The sequence below is a fragment of the Ctenocephalides felis genome, unplaced genomic scaffold (assembly GCF_003426905.1).
Source record: "Ctenocephalides felis isolate EL2017-DRISC unplaced genomic scaffold, ASM342690v1 CF-g0.4_SCAFFOLD_00845, whole genome shotgun sequence".
NCBI classification, from domain to species: Eukaryota; Metazoa; Arthropoda; class Insecta; order Siphonaptera; family Pulicidae; genus Ctenocephalides; species Ctenocephalides felis.
Window position 1 is genome coordinate 75,873,397 of NW_020536999.1, and position 19,182 is coordinate 75,892,578.

Genomic DNA, 19,182 nt, shown 5'->3' on the forward strand with positions numbered 1-19,182 from the left:
CAAATATCAAACTAAATTCAAGGTCTGAAACCGTGGTTCAAATTACTACCAACACCAATGCTGTGAGAGTAATTGAAACAACTGAATGAAGTGCAGGAGTTTTTGTTGCTAGTACCCTAGTTTCACCGTCAAATTTTGCTTGTGTAATTAATATTGTAAATTCTAATGATAAGGAAGTAGATTTAAACTTACCCATTTTTAAAGTAGATACCTTGCCAGATATTTTAGATATTTCTGAAAGCCCTAAACTTATAATACTACTTTTAATACTAATCCTAATAGAATAGACAAAATCTTTTTTGCTTTAAAAACCGATGTTTTGAATGATATTGAATGTAAATTACTTAAAGAAATCTGTACAAATTTTAGTGATATTTTTTATGTCGAAGGTGACAAACTTCCCTTTTCTTCTTCTATCGAACATAGTATTCATACTCCATCTCATATTCCTCCTATTAATGTTAAGCCTTATCGTTTACCAGATCGCCATAAGAGCGCAATCAATAAACAAGTATCCGAATTATTAGAAAATGATATAATAGAACATAGTACTAGCCCTTGGAATGCGCCCTTACTTTTGGTTCCAAAGAAGTCCGATTCAGGTAATTTGAAATGGAGATTAGTTGTTGATTTTCGGAGACTTAATGAGGTTACAATAGGAGATTCGTTCCCCTTACCAAACATTTCAGAAATTCTTGACCAATTAGGCAACTCCAAATATTTTTCCACTCTTGACTTGGCTTCGGGCTTTCACCAAATTTCAATGAGTGAGAATGATAAGTCTAAAACTGCTTTCTCAACTCAATGTTCTCATTTTCATTTTAAGCGCATGCCATATGGGTTAAAAAATGCCCCAGCAACCTTTCAAAGATTAATGAATTCCGTGTTATCTGGGTTGCAAGGAATAAAATGTTTTGTATATTTAGACGATATTGTCATTTACTCTAATACTCTTGAGGAACATTTTAAAAGAATTAGTGAGGTATTGGAAAGGATGCGCAGCAATAATTTACGGTTGCAGCCTCAAAAATGTAATTTCTTTTGCAAAGAGGTTTATTATTTAGGGCATATAATAACACCTTCTGGTATAAAACCTGATAACTCTAAAATCGACGCGGTAATCAATTTTCCTGTTCCGAAATCGCCAAAAGACATAAAATCATTTCTTGGACTAGCTGGCTATTATCGAAGGTTTATCGAAAACTTTTCTAAAATTTCGAGACCTTTGAGTGAGCTTTTGAAAAAATCTAAAAAATTCATATGGTCCTCATCCCAACAGCAGGCTTTTGAAACTTTAAAGAGTCTTTTAACTAGTGCCCCTGTTTTGCAATACCCGAATTTCCAACAGACGTTTAATGTAACGACTGATGCCTCTGGCAAAGCAATTGGCGCGGTTTTATCACAAGGGGACATCGGTAAAGATTTGCCTGTCGCGTTTGCTAGCAGAACACTAAATAAGGCAGAGGAAAATTATTCCACTGTAGAAAAAGAATTATTAGCTGTTGTTTGGGCAGTGCGACATTTCAGGCCGTATATTTATGGTGTCAAATTCTTTATAGTTACCGATCATCGGCCCTTGATATGGTTAATGAATTTAAAAGAACCGGGCTCCAGACTCATGCGTTGGCGTATAAAGTTAGAGGAATATGATTATGAGATTGTTTATAAGAAGGGATCCGCCAACACCAATGCGGATGCCCTAAGTAGGATTTTTCATATAACTGGTGGAGATACGTATGATGAATTTAAGAATAATTTAAGTAACAACATTATAATTAATACTAGGGTTAAGGATTTTAAATCAGACTTTTTATTTTTAGAAAACACGTCATTTTGTATAGATTCACCTAAGGACTTTAATAGTAATAATACTTTTTTCAATAATTTTAAGATAAAATTTAATCATGTTAATGATTTAGTTACCCAACGTAAAGAAGTAGGAGATGTAGCATATATTAAGTTTAGTGATAAATATTATGTTTTTTATTTAATAACTAAATTAAGGCAACCGGATTTAGCCACTTATGAAATTTTATTTAAGTGTTTCGTTAAATTACGAGAATTATGTTTAGAATTAGATTTAAGAGATTTGGCCTTACCTTGCCTATCGATAGAAGATAGGCTAGAGCAAGGCGAAATTCGATCTATGATCAGATTTATTTTTAAAAATACTAATATCAATGTTTCAATATTCAATCGGCCTTCAGACTCTTTATCCCATTCAGATCAGTTAAGAATTATCAGTGAGTATCATCACACACCTTTAGGCGGTCATCAAGGATATAAACGTACTTATAAAACTATTTTGCAAAATTACAATTGGCCGGAATTAAGAAAACAATTACGAAATTTTATTAAAGTTTGTGACATATGCCAAAGAAATAAGCTTTATAGAAAAAATAGGTATCCCATGGTTATCACAGATACGCCTGTGAAACCTTTCGAAAAATGTGCTCTGGACATCGTCGGTCCATTAACTATTACATCCAATCAGAACAAATACATTCTAACCTTTCAAGACATTTTAACAAAATTCAGTAGGGCTATTCCTATACAAAATCAGGAGGCAGACACTATTTCCAGAGCTTTTGTAGAAGAGATAATATGTCATTATGGTATCCCTTCTAAAATCCTTACCGACCAAGGAACTAATTTTTTAAGTGTACTTTTCAAAAACATTTGTAAAATTTTAAAAATAGATAAAATTCAAACTACTGCGTATCATCCAGAATCAAATGGGGCTCTTGAAACGTCTCACCGGACTCTAGTTGAATATTTGCGTAATTTTATTAAGATGGATCAAACGGATTGGGACATTTGGCTACCCTATGCTATGTTCACATATAATACTACTCCGCATACCTCTACCGGATTCAGTCCTTTCCGATTAATGTTTGGATATAACCCAGAACTCCCATCTTCACATCCTAAACCACAATCTCCTCCATATACCTTTGATAACTATGCTGAAGAAATAAAACTTAGAATAAAATCTGCTGTTGATGTTGCCCGACAAAATCTAATTTCTTCTAAAGAACTTTCCAAACAAAATTATGATAAGTCTTCTAAAGAAGCTGAATTCAATGTTGGAGATTTGGTACTCCTGAAGAATGAATCCAATTCTAAAGGAAAGTCCCGTAAATTAGTTATGCCATGGATTGGTCCATACGAGATCCAATCAAGAGATTCACCTGTTAATTATACTTTGTTGTGTGAATCTAAATCGTTAAAGGTTCATATTAATAGGATAAAACCATATGTAATATATTAGTTGTGTTAATGTTTATATTTTTGCCATTGCTAATGAAATAATGTTTTAGATTAAGAAGTTCAACTATCTCGATGTAATTTTCATAATTTTAAGTTTTTATATTTTGTTATATTTTATGTCCATTTCTATTTTTTTTTTTGGGTTGCAAATGTGAATTTCAATAATTTGTGATTTGATTTGAGATTATAGTTTTGAACCCTAGCGCTATAATCTTTCCAAGGGGGATGGTGTTGTGCCATCTGACATTTATGTTCACCGTCCCGAACATACTCTTATTTTATCTATGGTCCTGAAGCTCGAAAGGACAGATGTCATTGCTCAGGCAACCCTGTACACGAGGCTTTGGGAAGGACACTCATGACAGCTATGGCAACCCAGGACGCCAAGTTTTTGGAGAGAAGAAGCCGACTAACTCTCTCTGATTTGGACCGCTATAAGATACACATCGTTGACAAGAATTATTAATTTCAATTCTATATTTTTATTTTGTGAATAAACCATGTTATAAAGATTACTGAGTGTTTCAACTATTCTGAACTAAATGTATATTTATTAATTTCTACGCTAATGGTACAACACGTTGTTCACCTTCGAGCTCTCTTTTGACGTTTTGCAACATATTCAAAGAAAAGAAAGGGCGTGAAAAGTGAAATTCATACTGAAAAGGTCATGTTAAAATAAAACTGAGTGACAAGCATAGGGGGTAAACGTAGAGCAAATTCTGATTACACTGTTTTATTGTTTTCAGCACTCAAGAGATGGCGTACCGTGTTCAAATATAGTTCAAATTCAAATTTCAAACCGTTCGTTAATGCATTTTTGACATTGTTGATGTATGCATAGATCAAACTGATTATACGCTTTTAAACGATCGCGACCGAAAACACACGAAGATTTGTCGAACCTTATCAATTGTTTAATCGCCATTTTTGTAGTGAATTTGGAGTGTTATTATTGTGTTTCGTTAAGGTTAAGTGTGTTATAAATATTGTTGAAAATGGCTAAGTGTTCTGTGACACAGAAAAAATATTATGCTGCACGGCATTCCAGCTAGAAACGATAAGTTACGTATAATATTATATTATGTTATCAATATAGGCCAAAAGGATATATCAATGTGCTTATTTAAATGTGGTTTTGCGGAATGGATACAGAGGGTGAATAATCCAATGTTAGACAATGTGACTCCTTTCGCTTGTAGCAGAGCACATTTTATATGCGACGCGCATTTCACTGATATCTGCAAAGAAGAAAACCGTGGAAGAACTAACCTCAAAGTGCACGCTCTGCCGACATTGAAAATGACAGGTTTGAAATAAAAAGCGAAAAATTTACTTTAAATAAAACATTTTCTTGCCTTGAAAATATAGGTATCTCAAAACTACTCCATGAATTAACACTAAGAAATACCACATCAAGCCTACTGAAATCTCTTGACAACATAGTTGGAAAAGCGGAAAGATGAATGAATATTCGTATCACTTAAAAGGAAAATCAGGGTACAAAAATTAAGAATACTGGAAAGTAACTTTTGCCACCTGAAAATGACACAGTGTGAGAAGAAAATAGAGAAGAGTGTCTGAATGACACGGATAAAACTATTATGTGTCTATGAAGCAAATAGATCAATAGACGATAAGTGGTCTTGGATTCTCCATTCTTCGGTACCTTTAGGATATAAAAGTGTAGTGTTCGCAAACATTACACAAAATATAAGAAAACAAAATGCAGACATTAATTTAACTAATAACGAAGATTTCGAAAATCATTAATTGAATAATGATTTTCTGAATTTGAACAGGAGTTATGCTATCTATTTTGTTAGATAAACACTTTCATTGTTCAAATTAATCAGTTTGTTAGATAGTTGACAAAAAAAATTCTTGAAGTTAGTAGGGGTGAAAAGCATTGTGGGCAACTTACTCCAGAAGTAAGGAAATGCAATGTCATAAATATAAAGATGAAGAAATATGAAAGATAATGAAATTGCCAGAGCTGAACTGAAAAAAGCATGCAGTAAAAATAGCATGGAGAATATAGAAAATGTTGTGAATTCACTCACTGCGAAAGCCGGAGCAGACTAAAGGTAAAAGGTATAACCTTGACAAAAGACCCTTGGAATAGCATTATATAAACATAACCCGCCATGGTATAAATATTGGAGAGATCGGTTTTGTTCCTCCCTTGTGAATCCACTATTTCAAAAACATTGGTAACAATTCCAAACAGCGCCGACATGAATAAACATTTCATGAAGACATTGACCACTTCTATTAATAGAAACTATGATCTTATGTTTGGAGAAATTAGCATTTTAGCAGGTATTGAATATGACACAAGGTAAGGACAGAATAACTGGCTATGAGGACAGAGAGTTTTTGTCCTCGTAGCCAGTTATTCTGTCCTCCAAGAGAAGGACAAAATTTGCTGATCATGCTTTGGATTTTATAATTACATGTATTCGTGGTCATCTTAAAGCATCAGTGGCATTTTACTTCGCTGAAAGCAGTGTTAAAAGTCCAGAAATCAACTTTTGCTGAAATCAAAGTTAAAACATGCAGGAAATTGGAATCAATATTGTAGTTACTGTGTGTGATAAACATGCTACAAACGTAGCTGCAATAGACATGTAGCTTAATGAGACCAGAGTTTCTTAGAGTTGATCGATTTTGCAAACTTCAAGGTTTCCTTGTATACAATAGTATAAAAATAAGAATTAGAAATAAGATTTAGGAAACATGACTGTAAGCAAATACAGGCATGTGCAACATTTACTTGAGATATATTTGAACATAATTATCCACGCACACAACATGGAAGAATGACAAATTTAGTAATAATTCAATTCAGAGATTTTCTTATTTTCAACAAAGGACGAAACAATTTTTGCAGTTATTTTTTCGAACATGCAGGAAATTGGAATCAATATTGTAGTTACTGTGTGCGATAAACATGCTACAAACGTAGCTGCAATATACATGTAGCTTAATGAGACAAGAGTTTCTTAGAGTTGATCGATTTTGCAAACTTCAAGGTTTCCTTGTATACAATAGTATAAAAATAAGAATTAGAAATAAGACTTAGGAAACATGATTGTAAGCAAATACAGGCATGTGCAACATTTACTTGAGATATATTTGAACATAATTATCCACGCACACAACATGGAAGAATGACAAATTTAGTAATAATTCAATTCAGAGATTTTCTTATTTTCAATAAAGGACGAAACAATTTTTGCATAGAAAGAGATAATGAATTATTGTTTATTCAGCATATCCATGACTTGAGTAGAATTGTTTGCTCAGCATTTACGAAATCAATAGTAAGTTAACCCTGCGTATTGAAGAAGCGATGCATAATTTGTATTACATAGCAGCATCGTCCCAAATAAAGATCGCGCAAACCCTATTCGTTACAATATAACGATTGGTATTTAATATCCGAGATCAGAAAATCTGGTTTGATTTTTTCAAAATGCTTTGTTAAGTTAGGTGAATTATGTTTTAATTTATTATCAGATATATTTTAAAAAACACATACGTTAATATTTCCATATGAGGACCAGAAGTTCGATAACTGTAATAGATAAAACTTAATTTGAATGCAATATTATGATAAACTATTTATAGGGAAGGTAAGACTTATTCGAAACGCATTTTTAAACTGATCATAAAATAATTTTAATAGTGCGACTTAAATGTTTTCGATAAACATAACATAATAAAGAAAAATTAAAAATGAAATTAAAGAAAAATTATACATTTGTGCGTGGAAGTGGTATTTATAAATCGTTAAGTTATGAAAAACAAAATATTCAACCAGAGTTTACATAATACAAACAACGGCATAAAAAGCATAATAGGATTAAATATAAATTTAAAATTAAATATGTTCTGCTATAAAATGTGCCAGTTGGTCAAAAATAAATCTTGTGCGACGTTAAATTTGTTAAATAAAATAAAAAATAGATAAAATATAAAAGTACTTTTTACTTATATTAGTTATTATATACAATATTATATAATAACTTTAATGATTATGATTAAATCGATCTATATTTATATTTAACACATTAAAATACTTAAATTTGTATATTTATTTGTATGTTATTGTTAATTTGCATATTGTTAAATTGTTTGAAGTTTTCCAATTTGAAATGTTGGTCAAAAACAACAAGAATACTATTATTGCGCGTTTTTCATTATGTGTTGTCTATTGAATATTTAAAATTAGTTAAATGTAATTTATTGCATTGGTAAGAAGTAATAAATTATCCTCTAAGAATTTCTTTGTATTTGCAACTATCAATCCAAATCGTTTTATCGATTTCAAATATCAGATTGGTTACGAATCGATTTTATACGATCTTGCTTTTCCTTTGTATATCCATGCTGTATGATAAGTCTTTATTTCCTTCATATATAAATTCAACAAATTTGGTAATATATATTACTCAAATAATGAAGATTACAGATTTTGCGATCATCACAATTGAATTAGACAAATGAATCTTCACAACTTTGTATTTTAATTTCTGTATGCATTGAAATATCTTCGTTTGTCAATCAATTATACCATTTGATCCATGGTTGAAGAAATCCGTACTAATTAAAACAAACCTCCTGCTGGATTATGTATAGAGGTGAAGAAAAATCAAATGCCGTCGAGCTATTTCTATTTATTATGTCAACTATTGTAAATACCTCAAAATCATCGGATGTGTCAGAATTCCTTCTTCGACTAAACTGAGGCTCCCACTTTATTTAACACATGCAGTTGTTCTGCGAAGGTAAATAATCTATAATGCTCTCTTATGCTCCAAAGCCTTGGCTGGTGTGGCTTTTGAAGAAATATTCAACAAAATTTTAATGATCTTCAACCGTAGATAAATAGGTCAGTTATGTATATTTATATCAAAATTGTGCAGAAAATAACCTGCGTTATACACTTTCTCTCCTATTATGTATTTTTCTAAGACAAGTTTCTTCCATGACATGATGTTTTATGTTTATGGTATTTCATGTAAAAGCAAAACTATACACTATTTGCTTTCTACAATATTCATACCGCCTTACATACAGAAACAATATATTAAATATTTAATATGTTTCACTGCCAGCAGTACTTATTTATTCTTTATGAGGTTCACCAGAGTTGCAATTTGATATTATATTATCAGTCGTTACTTGAATGTTTCATCATTCGTTAGTTATTGGTAACCAATTAAGTTAGTTATATATATAAATTCTTTTCATTACTGCCACATGGTACAATTATTAACAGTGCTTTTACTTCAATTCAATTGTCCATTATCTTTTGTTCCATCAAGGTAATAATTTTTTATTGCATTTATAACTCTACTATCATCATAGTTCATTAATTATTTCATGTCAATACTTCCAAGCTTGCTTTGTTAGCATTCAACAATTAACATTTCAGTCCATATGCTGCATATTTTAACAAATTTTACATATACCAAGACCACACATATTAATTTCGAGTTTTAAAAAATCAAAATTCAAGAAAAACACCAACACTTTACGATTAACAGTACAATACAATATATAATTTAAATACTTTGACAAACTGTAATAGAATGATTTACCAACGCATATTTCTTAGATTTATTTTTGCTCAACAAAAAACTCATGAATAAATAAACGAATAATAGCACATGTAACAAAACTATTTAATATAGAGAAAAATTATAAGTTAGTAAAAACCATTTTCTCCATTTACTAAAACATCAGTTGTGCTTTTTATGTTGTGGATTGGCATGCAAGATTCTGTCGATTGAAAATACGATATACTATATTATTTCATTTTAAAATAATATATCAGTATATGTATTTTACTGAGCAGTTGATATCTTTCAAGTAAAAAACAAGCTTTTACTTTCTGGAAAAAGCACAAACTTTCTTTTCAAAATGTATAATTTGACATTTCGGAAACATAATGCGTCACTCCTCAGAAAGTGTTTTAATTGTCACTCCCGAAAAAATTCGCATTCGTTTTGAAAAATGATGCACTTTTATGACGAAAACATCAAACATTTATCAAAAAAATAAATTGATCATTGAAATAATTTGTGCACATTTACACCTATTTCAGTTTTTAACTCCTCCTCACTTCCTTCGATCACTTAACACACTTTATGCGGAAAGAGTAGTTCTACCCGCTATTCAGACTGTTCGTTAACCCGTTCAAGACGGGGATTTTTTTTCGAACGCGGTCCCCAAAAGCGAATGTTTTTTTTGTTTATACTGTTCATTTTTAATAAAAAAAAACATGTTTACTACGGAAATCATCCAATTCGTAAGCAAAATTTGCATAAATAAGATGATTGCTCACCGTGGGTGCAACTCGCTTCTCAGAAAAATTTTGTTGCGAGAAGCGCATTGAAAACCATGTGTACAAAGTAAAAAAATACATCAATTGATAAACATTTATTTTAAAAATAATTAGATAATAACTTAACAGAATCTCGGCGACTATTTTACTCAGAATATCTGATAATTGCTCATTATTATTATTGCACACGCGGTGTGCAATCAGTCTTAATTATGTTGTTAAAGGGTAGGACTACCGCTGTGAAACGGCACAAACTAGATGCAAAAATCTGATGTATCAGATATTGCAAATTTTAATGACTTTGATACTGATAATGATAGTGATAGTGAAGACATTGCTTCGTACTAAACAAAATAGAGTTTTGCTTATTTTATCGAGTGATTCGGAAGGAAGCTCTCAATGGAAAGTGATAGCGCGAATTATTGAGTCCTTTGTTGAAAATAGTGTTGTTTCTGTTATTCCCAATAATACTTGTGTAATAGATACTGCAATCATTAATAGGAGACGACTTGCTAGAGCATATGGCGATAGAAACAAATCGTTATCATATGCAAAATTTGAATAGACTTAGCCATGCAGGAAATTCAATGAAGTGGAAAGATGCTACTTGTAAGGATATAAAAAATCTGGGTTTATTATTATTGATGGGTAGAGTACGCAAGGACGCTCGCGATGAGTATTGGTCGACAGATGAGACAATATCGACGACGTTGTTTGCTAAGATAATGAGTAGAGATCGGTTCCAGCAAATTTGAAGTACGTGGCATTTTTCAGATAACGAACAAAATGTCAAAGGAAATGATCGTCTGTGTAAATTTCGTCCCATAGTAAATTATTTTCTACCTACATACATTTAGAAGTATTTACGAGCCTGAGGGAGAAACCTCGATGAAAGTGTTATGCCTTGGAAGGGTCGGCTTTCATTCAAGGTATGTAATGCGTCCAAAATAGTGAAATATGGAATACACATAAGAATGGTTTTCAAAGCGAAATCTGGATACATATGTAACTTAAAAATATACTGTGGAGACGGCAATCGCATGCAATCAACAATAATAGAATTATTAGAACCTTATTTGAATTTATGGCACCATGTATATATGAATAATTTTTATAATAGCGTTGCCACTAGTTTAGTTTTAGAGGAAAATAAAACGAGAACTTGCGTAACTTTAAGAACCAATATAGGGGCCTTCCTAATGATCTTATAAATTTAAAATTAAAACGAGGAGAGAAAACATTTAAAAGACGCCAAGATATTTTACTACGAGGGTCATTCAACAAGTACTTAGCCTCACCGCCCGAAGGCGCTGCTATCACAAAAGAGTTTTACCATCATGCAGTACGTTCTTTTAGTAGCCTACTGTCAAAGTTTCATTCAATTCCCTGCATTAGTTTTGTTTTGACAGCTTTTGAAAGCGAGCGTGTCGGTCAATTTTACAAAAATGGAAAAAGAACAATATCGTTCGGTGATTAGATTCTTGTTTTTGGAAGGGAAAACGCGCAGCGAAATCAAAGATCGCTTGGATGCTGTGTACGGTGACTCTTCTCCTTCGATGGCGACCGTCAAGAATTGGTTTAACGAGTTTGTTCGTGGCCGCACGTCAGTTTTTGACGAGCCACGGCCAGGTGCCCCGAAAACAGCTGCTACAAACGAAAATATTAAAAAAATCCACGATCTCGTGTTGGCAGACCGTCGATTGAAAGTTCGCGAGATAGCTGAGACTGTAGGCATCGCAGAAGGAACGGTGCATCATATTCTTCACGAAGAACTGGGCATGAGAAAGCTGTCGGCGCGGTGGGTGCCGCGCTTGCTCACACCGGAAAACAAGCGCAACCGTGAGACCACATCGGCGACGTGTTTGGCGCTGTTTCAGCGCAACCCGGCGGAGTTCTTGCGTCGTTTCGTGACCGTCGACGAAACATGGATTCACTGGTACACACCAGAGACCAAGGAGCAGTCAAAACAGTGGACTTCACCGGGCGAACGTGCTCCGAAAAAGGCGAAGACTGTTCGATCGGCCGGAAAGGTGATGGCCACCGTTTTTTGGGATTCACAAGGTGTGATCTACATTGATTACCTCGAGAAGGGGCGCTACTATGCTGAGTTATTGGGCCGATTCGATGTGGAATTGAAGAAAAAGCGGCCCCGTTTGGCGAAAAAAAAGTGCTGTTCCACCACGACAACGCACCGGCTCACACCTCCGCCGTCGCCATGGCCAAATTGGTCGAATTGCACTACGAATTGCTGCCCCATCCACCTTACTCTCCAGATTTGGCTCCCTGCGATTATTTTTTGTTTCCAAATCTGAAAAAATCACTCGCCGGGAAAAAATTTAGGTCAAATGATGAGGTCATCGCCGCCACGGAGGCCTATTTTGCAGCCCTCGAAAAAACATATTTTTTGGACGGGTTAAAAAAGTTGGAGCATCGCTGGGCCAAGTGTATCGAGCTTGAAGGAGATTATGTTAAAAAATAAATCGCCGCTTTTCAAAAATCTTGGTTTTTCTTTTGTAGGCTAAGTACTTGTTGAATGACCCTCGTACAATGCTGGCAATCGAAAAGAACCGTCCAAATGGTTTCTACCATTCACTCGACTGTAATGGTTGAATGCCATAATACTGACTAGAAAACGCGTGAAAAACATATGGAAACCCTTATGCGTTATAGATTATAACAAATATATGTCAGTTGTGGATCGTGTTGATCAGTATCTTTCATACTTCTAAATAGTTCGCCGTACATAAAAATGAACTAAAATAATGGTGATGTATTTAATAAATTGTGCGTTGTTTATTGCTTAAATAGTTTATAAAAAATTAAACACAAATTCCAATAAAACATTTGGATGGTTTATACGTGAAGTAGCAAAAAAATGGATAGAAATGGACAACATTACCCAACGCCGAAATATACCACCACAAACAAATTCTACAGAATATATCCCAAATAGGTTAAAAATGCACAAAATCACAAATTGGTTAAAACTTTCACAGGTGGGTCAAAGATCAACGCCAATGTACAGTTTGTTGTTAACAAAAAAAAAGCTTGTCATATTGTATGTGCCAAATGTGCTGTGTGTCTCTTCATAAAGGGGAGTGTTTTTTTTTTAATATCACACACTACCAAATTATTAAAACTCAATTATATCATTGTAACATTTAATTTATTTAATATTTTTAATAAAATAACTTTACTATGTTTTGTTTTAATTATTTTCATGTTTAAATTCATTTTTCTATATCAGTGACTAAACTTATATAGAACTGCGTAAAAAAACGTATAAAAATCTTTTCTTTGTTTTTTGATTTATTGATTTTTATGATTAAATTCCTTTTTTTTATTTCAGAGACTTAAATTATGTGTAAATTACGTAAGAAAACGTACAGAAAACTTTTCTGTGTATTTTGTTTTAAATTTTCAGGATTAACTTTGATCTCAACAAGATGACGGTCGACGTAGAAGAACCAATTTTTATTGATTTACAAAAAGCTTTCGACACAGTAGATCATGGCATATTACTCAATAAACTAATAGATTTGGGTGTAGAGGGTTTGTCGTACAGCATTATCAAAAATTTCCTCATGGAAGAGGTGGTAAGGACGAAGGTGGTAAATTTCACAAGTGGAGGATGTGGCATAACCTGTGGAGTCCCACAAGGTTCTGTATTAGGACCTTTATCATATCTATTATACACCAATAACCTTAAAGGCGCAAAATTAAAGGGAAGAGACATATTATATGCAGACGATACTGCCATAGTATATGCAGGTAAGGATAAAAAAAGACTCGAAGATACTATAAACACGGACATGAAAATATACACCGAGCGGCTAACTGAAAATAAACTAACAATTAACATCAATAAAACAAAATACACATATTTCAAACATAGAAAAAATACCGAGAACACTAAACTAAATATTAAAGTAAATAATAGAGAAATAGAAGAAGTGGAAAGCACACAATAGAAAGAAGAACTTGAGAGAAAATGTCATATGGAGTTCTAGCAAAATATATAACGAATTGCCAAACGATATTAAGATGACCAATGATGACAAATTTAAAAAAAAAATAAAGAAATACTATAAGAAAATTGAAGACAAAAAAACTGAAAAGTTATATATAAGGATATTTTAATTATAATAGATATTATATTAATGAAATAGTCAAATGAAATGTATATATAAAATATGAAAACTGTTCTCTCATACTCTCTAGATATGAAAATATAGGTATATATATATATATATATATATATATATATATATATATATACCTCAGACCTAGATATGAAAATAATGTATATATATATATATATATATATATATATATAAATGAATAAAAAAAAAATTACATCATTGCATAATGATATTCAAGTTTATTTGCTAATATTTTACCTTCAATATTGATAGTTTTACCCCATAACATAATATTGTATTATTTATTACTACGTATGAGATTAGGCAGTCAGTAATGTACGTAAAAGACTGTGCTTTAAAGCACATTTAAAGCATGATTTCATGCCATGCTCATGCAATCGCACCGCTGTAAAAAACCCGCTACGGGTGTAAGTTAGCCCAAAATCTTATCCGACGAAAGTGTGTTAATGTTAAATGTAATTTATTCTCTACCAGGTTATGTATTTCGCGCATTTTTTATTTTATTTTTTTCATAATCCCCCAAGACTTTGTTTGTAGGTACACCTAAGTCACAAAGAATAATATACCCCATTTTCAATGTTTTTCGATAGTAGAAAGATTCAATTTGCATGTCTCTCCCGATTGATATTCACATTGAATGATTATGGTCATGTTCTTGTCAATTATTGGAAGACTTATTTGAAATATGACCAACTGCCTAAATATTGACCAATAGACAAGAATTCACTGAGGGATACTCAGTTTGCTTTTGTTTTAGATTTTTCAGAAGCCCTACATGATTGTTGAGTTAATGTTAATGCCAGCAATTGGTACAACAGCACTGAAAAAACTTGTTTATACCCTATTTACATAGATATGGTTTTCTAGTATTGATCAGTGAAGGAGATTAGAGAACCTTATAGGCCGCTAAATGAATAGTGTGTAAAGTTGTGCTAATTTTTGCATCGACCGGTGAGTAAAGTGGAATAATTGATAATAAATGCACCAAGAATATTTGTAATATATCGTGTTTGCAGATGTATTTCAGTTGGCAATGCCTTCTGCATTCTGTAAAGAAAGCCAAATTGCAGAGGTTCCAGAGACGTGATCGAAAAAGAATTCACCGCAGTAGTGAACAGGAAATAGAGAAATTAGAGCCTAGTATTTTACCACCACCATCTGAGGTACCGTGTGTTGCCAATAATATACCAGCGATTCATAGACGGCCGAGAAAGTGAAAATATTAAGGAAATTCAGTTTTAATTGATACTAATTTAGCTAAGAATATATTTTAGGTTTTCAAGCTTCACTATCACTACAGGACACACCTAGACCCACTGCCAAAAGATTGATGTTTAATTCTGGTAAGTATTGTAATGAAAACACATAATAATAAATTTAAGGAATTAACATACGTAAAATATAATAATGAATTTAAGAATCACCTACGTTTTTTATTGTGGGAATTATGAAGCAGCTGGGAGCAGTAGTGTCGGAGAATAAAGATCGAATATTCAAGCAGATAATTTGTAAGTTGATACTAATGTAATGTAATGTAATGTAATGTAATGTAAATATATGTTATGAAGATAATAAAAAAATATAGACTCTCAAGAACAAATCAAGAGAGGGCAACAGAATGTGAGAAGTAGTATTACAAGAAATGAAGAGGAAACCACAAAGAGCATTTCAAAGATCCAAATGCAATTGCAGAGGATAATTGCATTGCTCAATTCAGTGGTCAACAAACCGCAACAAAGAAACGAGAACAGTGTGGATAATTGTGAAGAACTGTTTAGATTGTTGCCTGTGGCAAATTGCAACCTATTGGGTGGTTTTGAAGAATTCCTCGAAATTGAGGCTTCAAAACAAAGTTTTGTAAATATATACTTGTTAAAATTGATGGTGAGTATGTATTAATGATATGCTGTTTTTATTTTAAGAAAACACGGCTTGCTTGTATTGGCGGTCATTGTCTAAGAGTGGCAACCGTATCAATATGAAAGACAATATTCACTGATGCGATTTCCAATAAGAACAGCTGGGGCGGGAGCAAAGGCAAGAAGAATCTTTCAATTGCATTTTGTAAAATTTATAAAAGGTAATAGTGATGTTCTTATAATAGTAAAATAATAAAATAAGTAAATAATGAAACTGTTCACTTAAAATATTTGTATTAATTTTCTTAAACTAACAATGATTTCCGGGATTGCAGCTGAAATGATTTTAACAGACATTCAAGTGTCGGAGGCTCAAGTAGAAGATTATATTAGAGAAGGCTTCATCACACACAGGACAGGTACACCAGGAATGAAGATAAGACCAGAAGACAGGATTAGTTTTTAAGTTTAGTCAAGTTTATTGTAATATTTACTTAGGTTTTTTATTGTGATATTATGTTAGGTTAGGTTTATTGTATACTTGTATATTGTAATTGTAAGATTTTCAATAATATTAAATGTATTATAACATATTACAGTGAGATGCTTATATATTTTTTACTTTCGTAAAAAAAAAATATTATTTTAATGTAAAATTGCAGTATCAATTCATTGAATATTCATTTCAGATTATTTAATTAATTTAAAAAAAAAAATACAATCCATTTTCAACCCATATGCCAAAGTTTGACCTATAATCGAACAATTTTCAACCAATTTGCCAAATTTTGACCTGTAATCAAAATATTTTAACGTATGTGCCAAATTTTGACCTCTGATCAAACTTTTCTCGACCTATAATATATGCCAAAAAGGTTGACAAATATTGCAACTGAGACCAGACTTTAAGTTAACCGAACGACCAACCGCAGGTCGCCCCTGGCTTGCATCACGCAACGATGTTTAACCTGTAATATCCATTGCGATAAAAAACATGCAGGTACTTACATCCACAAATTCTTACTCAAGCTACCTCATGTAGTTATTAAATATTCGATATTAGAGGTTTTGTACAATAAAAAATTCACATAGGTTTCCATCATGTAGAATAGAGTTTCTTCGACGACAGCTGAAATTATAAAATATTTCAGTAATTCATATAGATATAAAAATATTACTTTAAAATAGCTTTAAAAAGAAGGAAAAATAAGTACCCACGAAAGAAAATATTTGGAATTGTAGCATACGCATTAGCCATAACCTATCTCTTGAAATAATATCCACAAACAACAAATTGCCTAAGCACTTAATAATCATAAATACGACGAACACATTAGGTTTTAAATTAAATCAAAACAACAAAGTCACGGCAATAAATATAACTATAAATATAAAAACGAACGTTATTAACGAATATTTCTCATACCAAATCAAGGCAAAGGTGAAATAAGATGCTGTCAAAGTTCGTTACTTTTGTCATGTACTAAATAAATAAACAAAATTATCAATCCTTCAAACTACTAACCAAAAGCTTGCAAATAATGTTATCGCCAATGTAGATCATTAATTGTGCACTAAATCACTGAATTGAAACAAAATCGGACTGAAAATCTCTAAATACTCTTCTTTTACCTATCATCAGAACACACTTGTTGAATCTAATGCGAGATGCGAGAACCATCAACGACATACGCACATAGATAAAGAATGCTAATAACAGTAGAGCGAACAGCAAACGTAAGGGTATCGGCACACCTGTCAATAACGAGAGAGCGTAGCGGCGCTGCGATAAAACGTTAAAACGGTGATCTTAAATGAGATTAACAGTTCCGTTTATTCGCTCAGAGCGTGACTGCAGCGCTCATGCAGCGCCGGAATAAATATGAACTAATTAAGGCTATCAGTGTGTGGTTTTTATGGGTTTTATATGTTTGTTAAAGAAAAAAGATATTAAATAATTGTTATAAATAATAATAAACATTATACAATAATAATGTGAACGCTCAATGTTTATTGAAATTATTAAATTTACTTCAACGCACTTGAAACATAGTTAAGTGTAATGATTAATTTAATAAAGAAATGCAGTAAACATTTTTAAGGTTAAGTGCCTTAAAGCTTATGTCATGAGCTCGGAATAGTTCTTGATAAAAACAATATAATAATGATAAAAATATTTTATCAATAGAATAAGTAAATGATAAATTAATTTACTCATTTTTTCATTATTTTTGGTCAAACTAAACCCTTAAACATTATTATAAAGACATGATTTAGGCATTATTATAAAGACAAGACCCATCAAATAAAATTGCAGGAAAAAAAACGACTTTAACTTTTCGAGTCTTGTAAATTGAAGGAAATATTGTTGACAAGTAGGTTGGATTCAATACCTCGTCCGATTCACTGCAAATGCGATCATAGGGCTTGGGAACCCACGGTGATCCATCAACACTATAAATATATATTTTGCATTATTTCAGCATTGTATTAATTAAACTGATTGTAAAATAAACATTTTACGCTATGTGATAACTTTTATTTCTCTTTTAATCATAAAATTACATTTATTATATAATAACATGTAATTAATAGATAGATAATAGTTATACATAATCAATATACAATATATAAATATATATTTATCATTATTTCAGCCTTGTATTAATTACATTGTTTGCAAAACAATTTTTTCTAGTAAGCACTAAATTTTGATAAAATAACAATTTATTGACTTATAATTTTTCTTTTTGCTAAACATAACAATTTTACAAATATTCATAGTACTCCGAATTGAATTTTTATAACAATAAGGTTATGATACTTTATTCTTCTAACCGCGATCCACTTTTCCCGTTGATTTTCTTTCCACTTAGCTGTAGGAAATGTATAGAATTTGCAGTCACTTTTCTGCTCTTATTTCTACAACCCACTACACAACAGCTTTGGTGGCTCATTTTTAATTATCTTATTTAAATTTGAAATAAACAAATATTGTATGTGTTTTTGCTTAAAATTTCTGTCATTATAGCCTACTTTAATTCTCAAAGTAGCCACAACGAACGCTTCGGTCGGTTTGACTTCCCCTTCCATGCCTTCGCACATAGCCAATACTTGTTTATCTATGGTTCCGAAAGATTTTTCATACTAGCTGACCCGGCAAATGTTGATTTGCTAAGTATTTCTAAACAATTTCTAGAGAATCAAAAATATTAATGCTTTATTTTAAGTGCATAAGGATGTGTGGTGTATAATAAATGTCTACTTGTTCTATATTAGATAATTTATATTAACATTATTCGTTTGCCCATATTTTGTTAATACAATCGAACTGGAAGTTTTATACACTTTGTATGAAAAACATATACAACTATGGTATAATTTTTAGGGTCCTTCGACTCATTCGTTTTCCTTTTTTGCTGTTTTTTTTTAATTTTACCCCATAGGCGGAGTAACTTGGGACAGCTAGATGGCAAACAGGTTCAATGTCTTATATTTTAATTTAAAAGGTATTTTACAAAATAATTACATTATT

The 19,182-nt window shown here is 32.0% G+C and overlaps 1 protein-coding gene across 1 annotated transcript; it reads left to right on the forward strand.

The window, feature by feature from the left end:
• Window positions 1-11,070: 11,070 nt before the first annotated feature.
• LOC113389417 lies at window positions 11,071-15,548 on the forward strand. The gene is made up of 4 exons (XM_026626454.1): window positions 11,071-11,792; window positions 13,050-13,396; window positions 15,063-15,131; window positions 15,481-15,548. The coding sequence occupies exons 1-4, from the start codon at window positions 11,071-11,073 to the stop codon at window positions 15,546-15,548; spliced, it is 1,206 nt and encodes a 401-aa protein (XP_026482239.1).
• The last annotated feature ends 3,634 nt before the right edge of the window (window positions 15,549-19,182 follow it).

Coding starts and splice junctions, on each gene's coding strand:
- LOC113389417 (XM_026626454.1), top strand. CDS start 11,071: ATGGAAAAAGAACAATATCGTTCGGTGATTAGATTCTTGTTTTTGGAA. Junction 11,793..13,049: donor CCCCGTTTGGCGAAAAAAAA/GTGCTGTTCCAC, acceptor TTAAATTTTCAG/GATTAACTTTGATCTCAACA. Junction 15,132..15,480: donor AAGATTGATGTTTAATTCTG/GTAAGTATTGTA, acceptor ATGCAATTGCAG/AGGATAATTGCATTGCTCAA.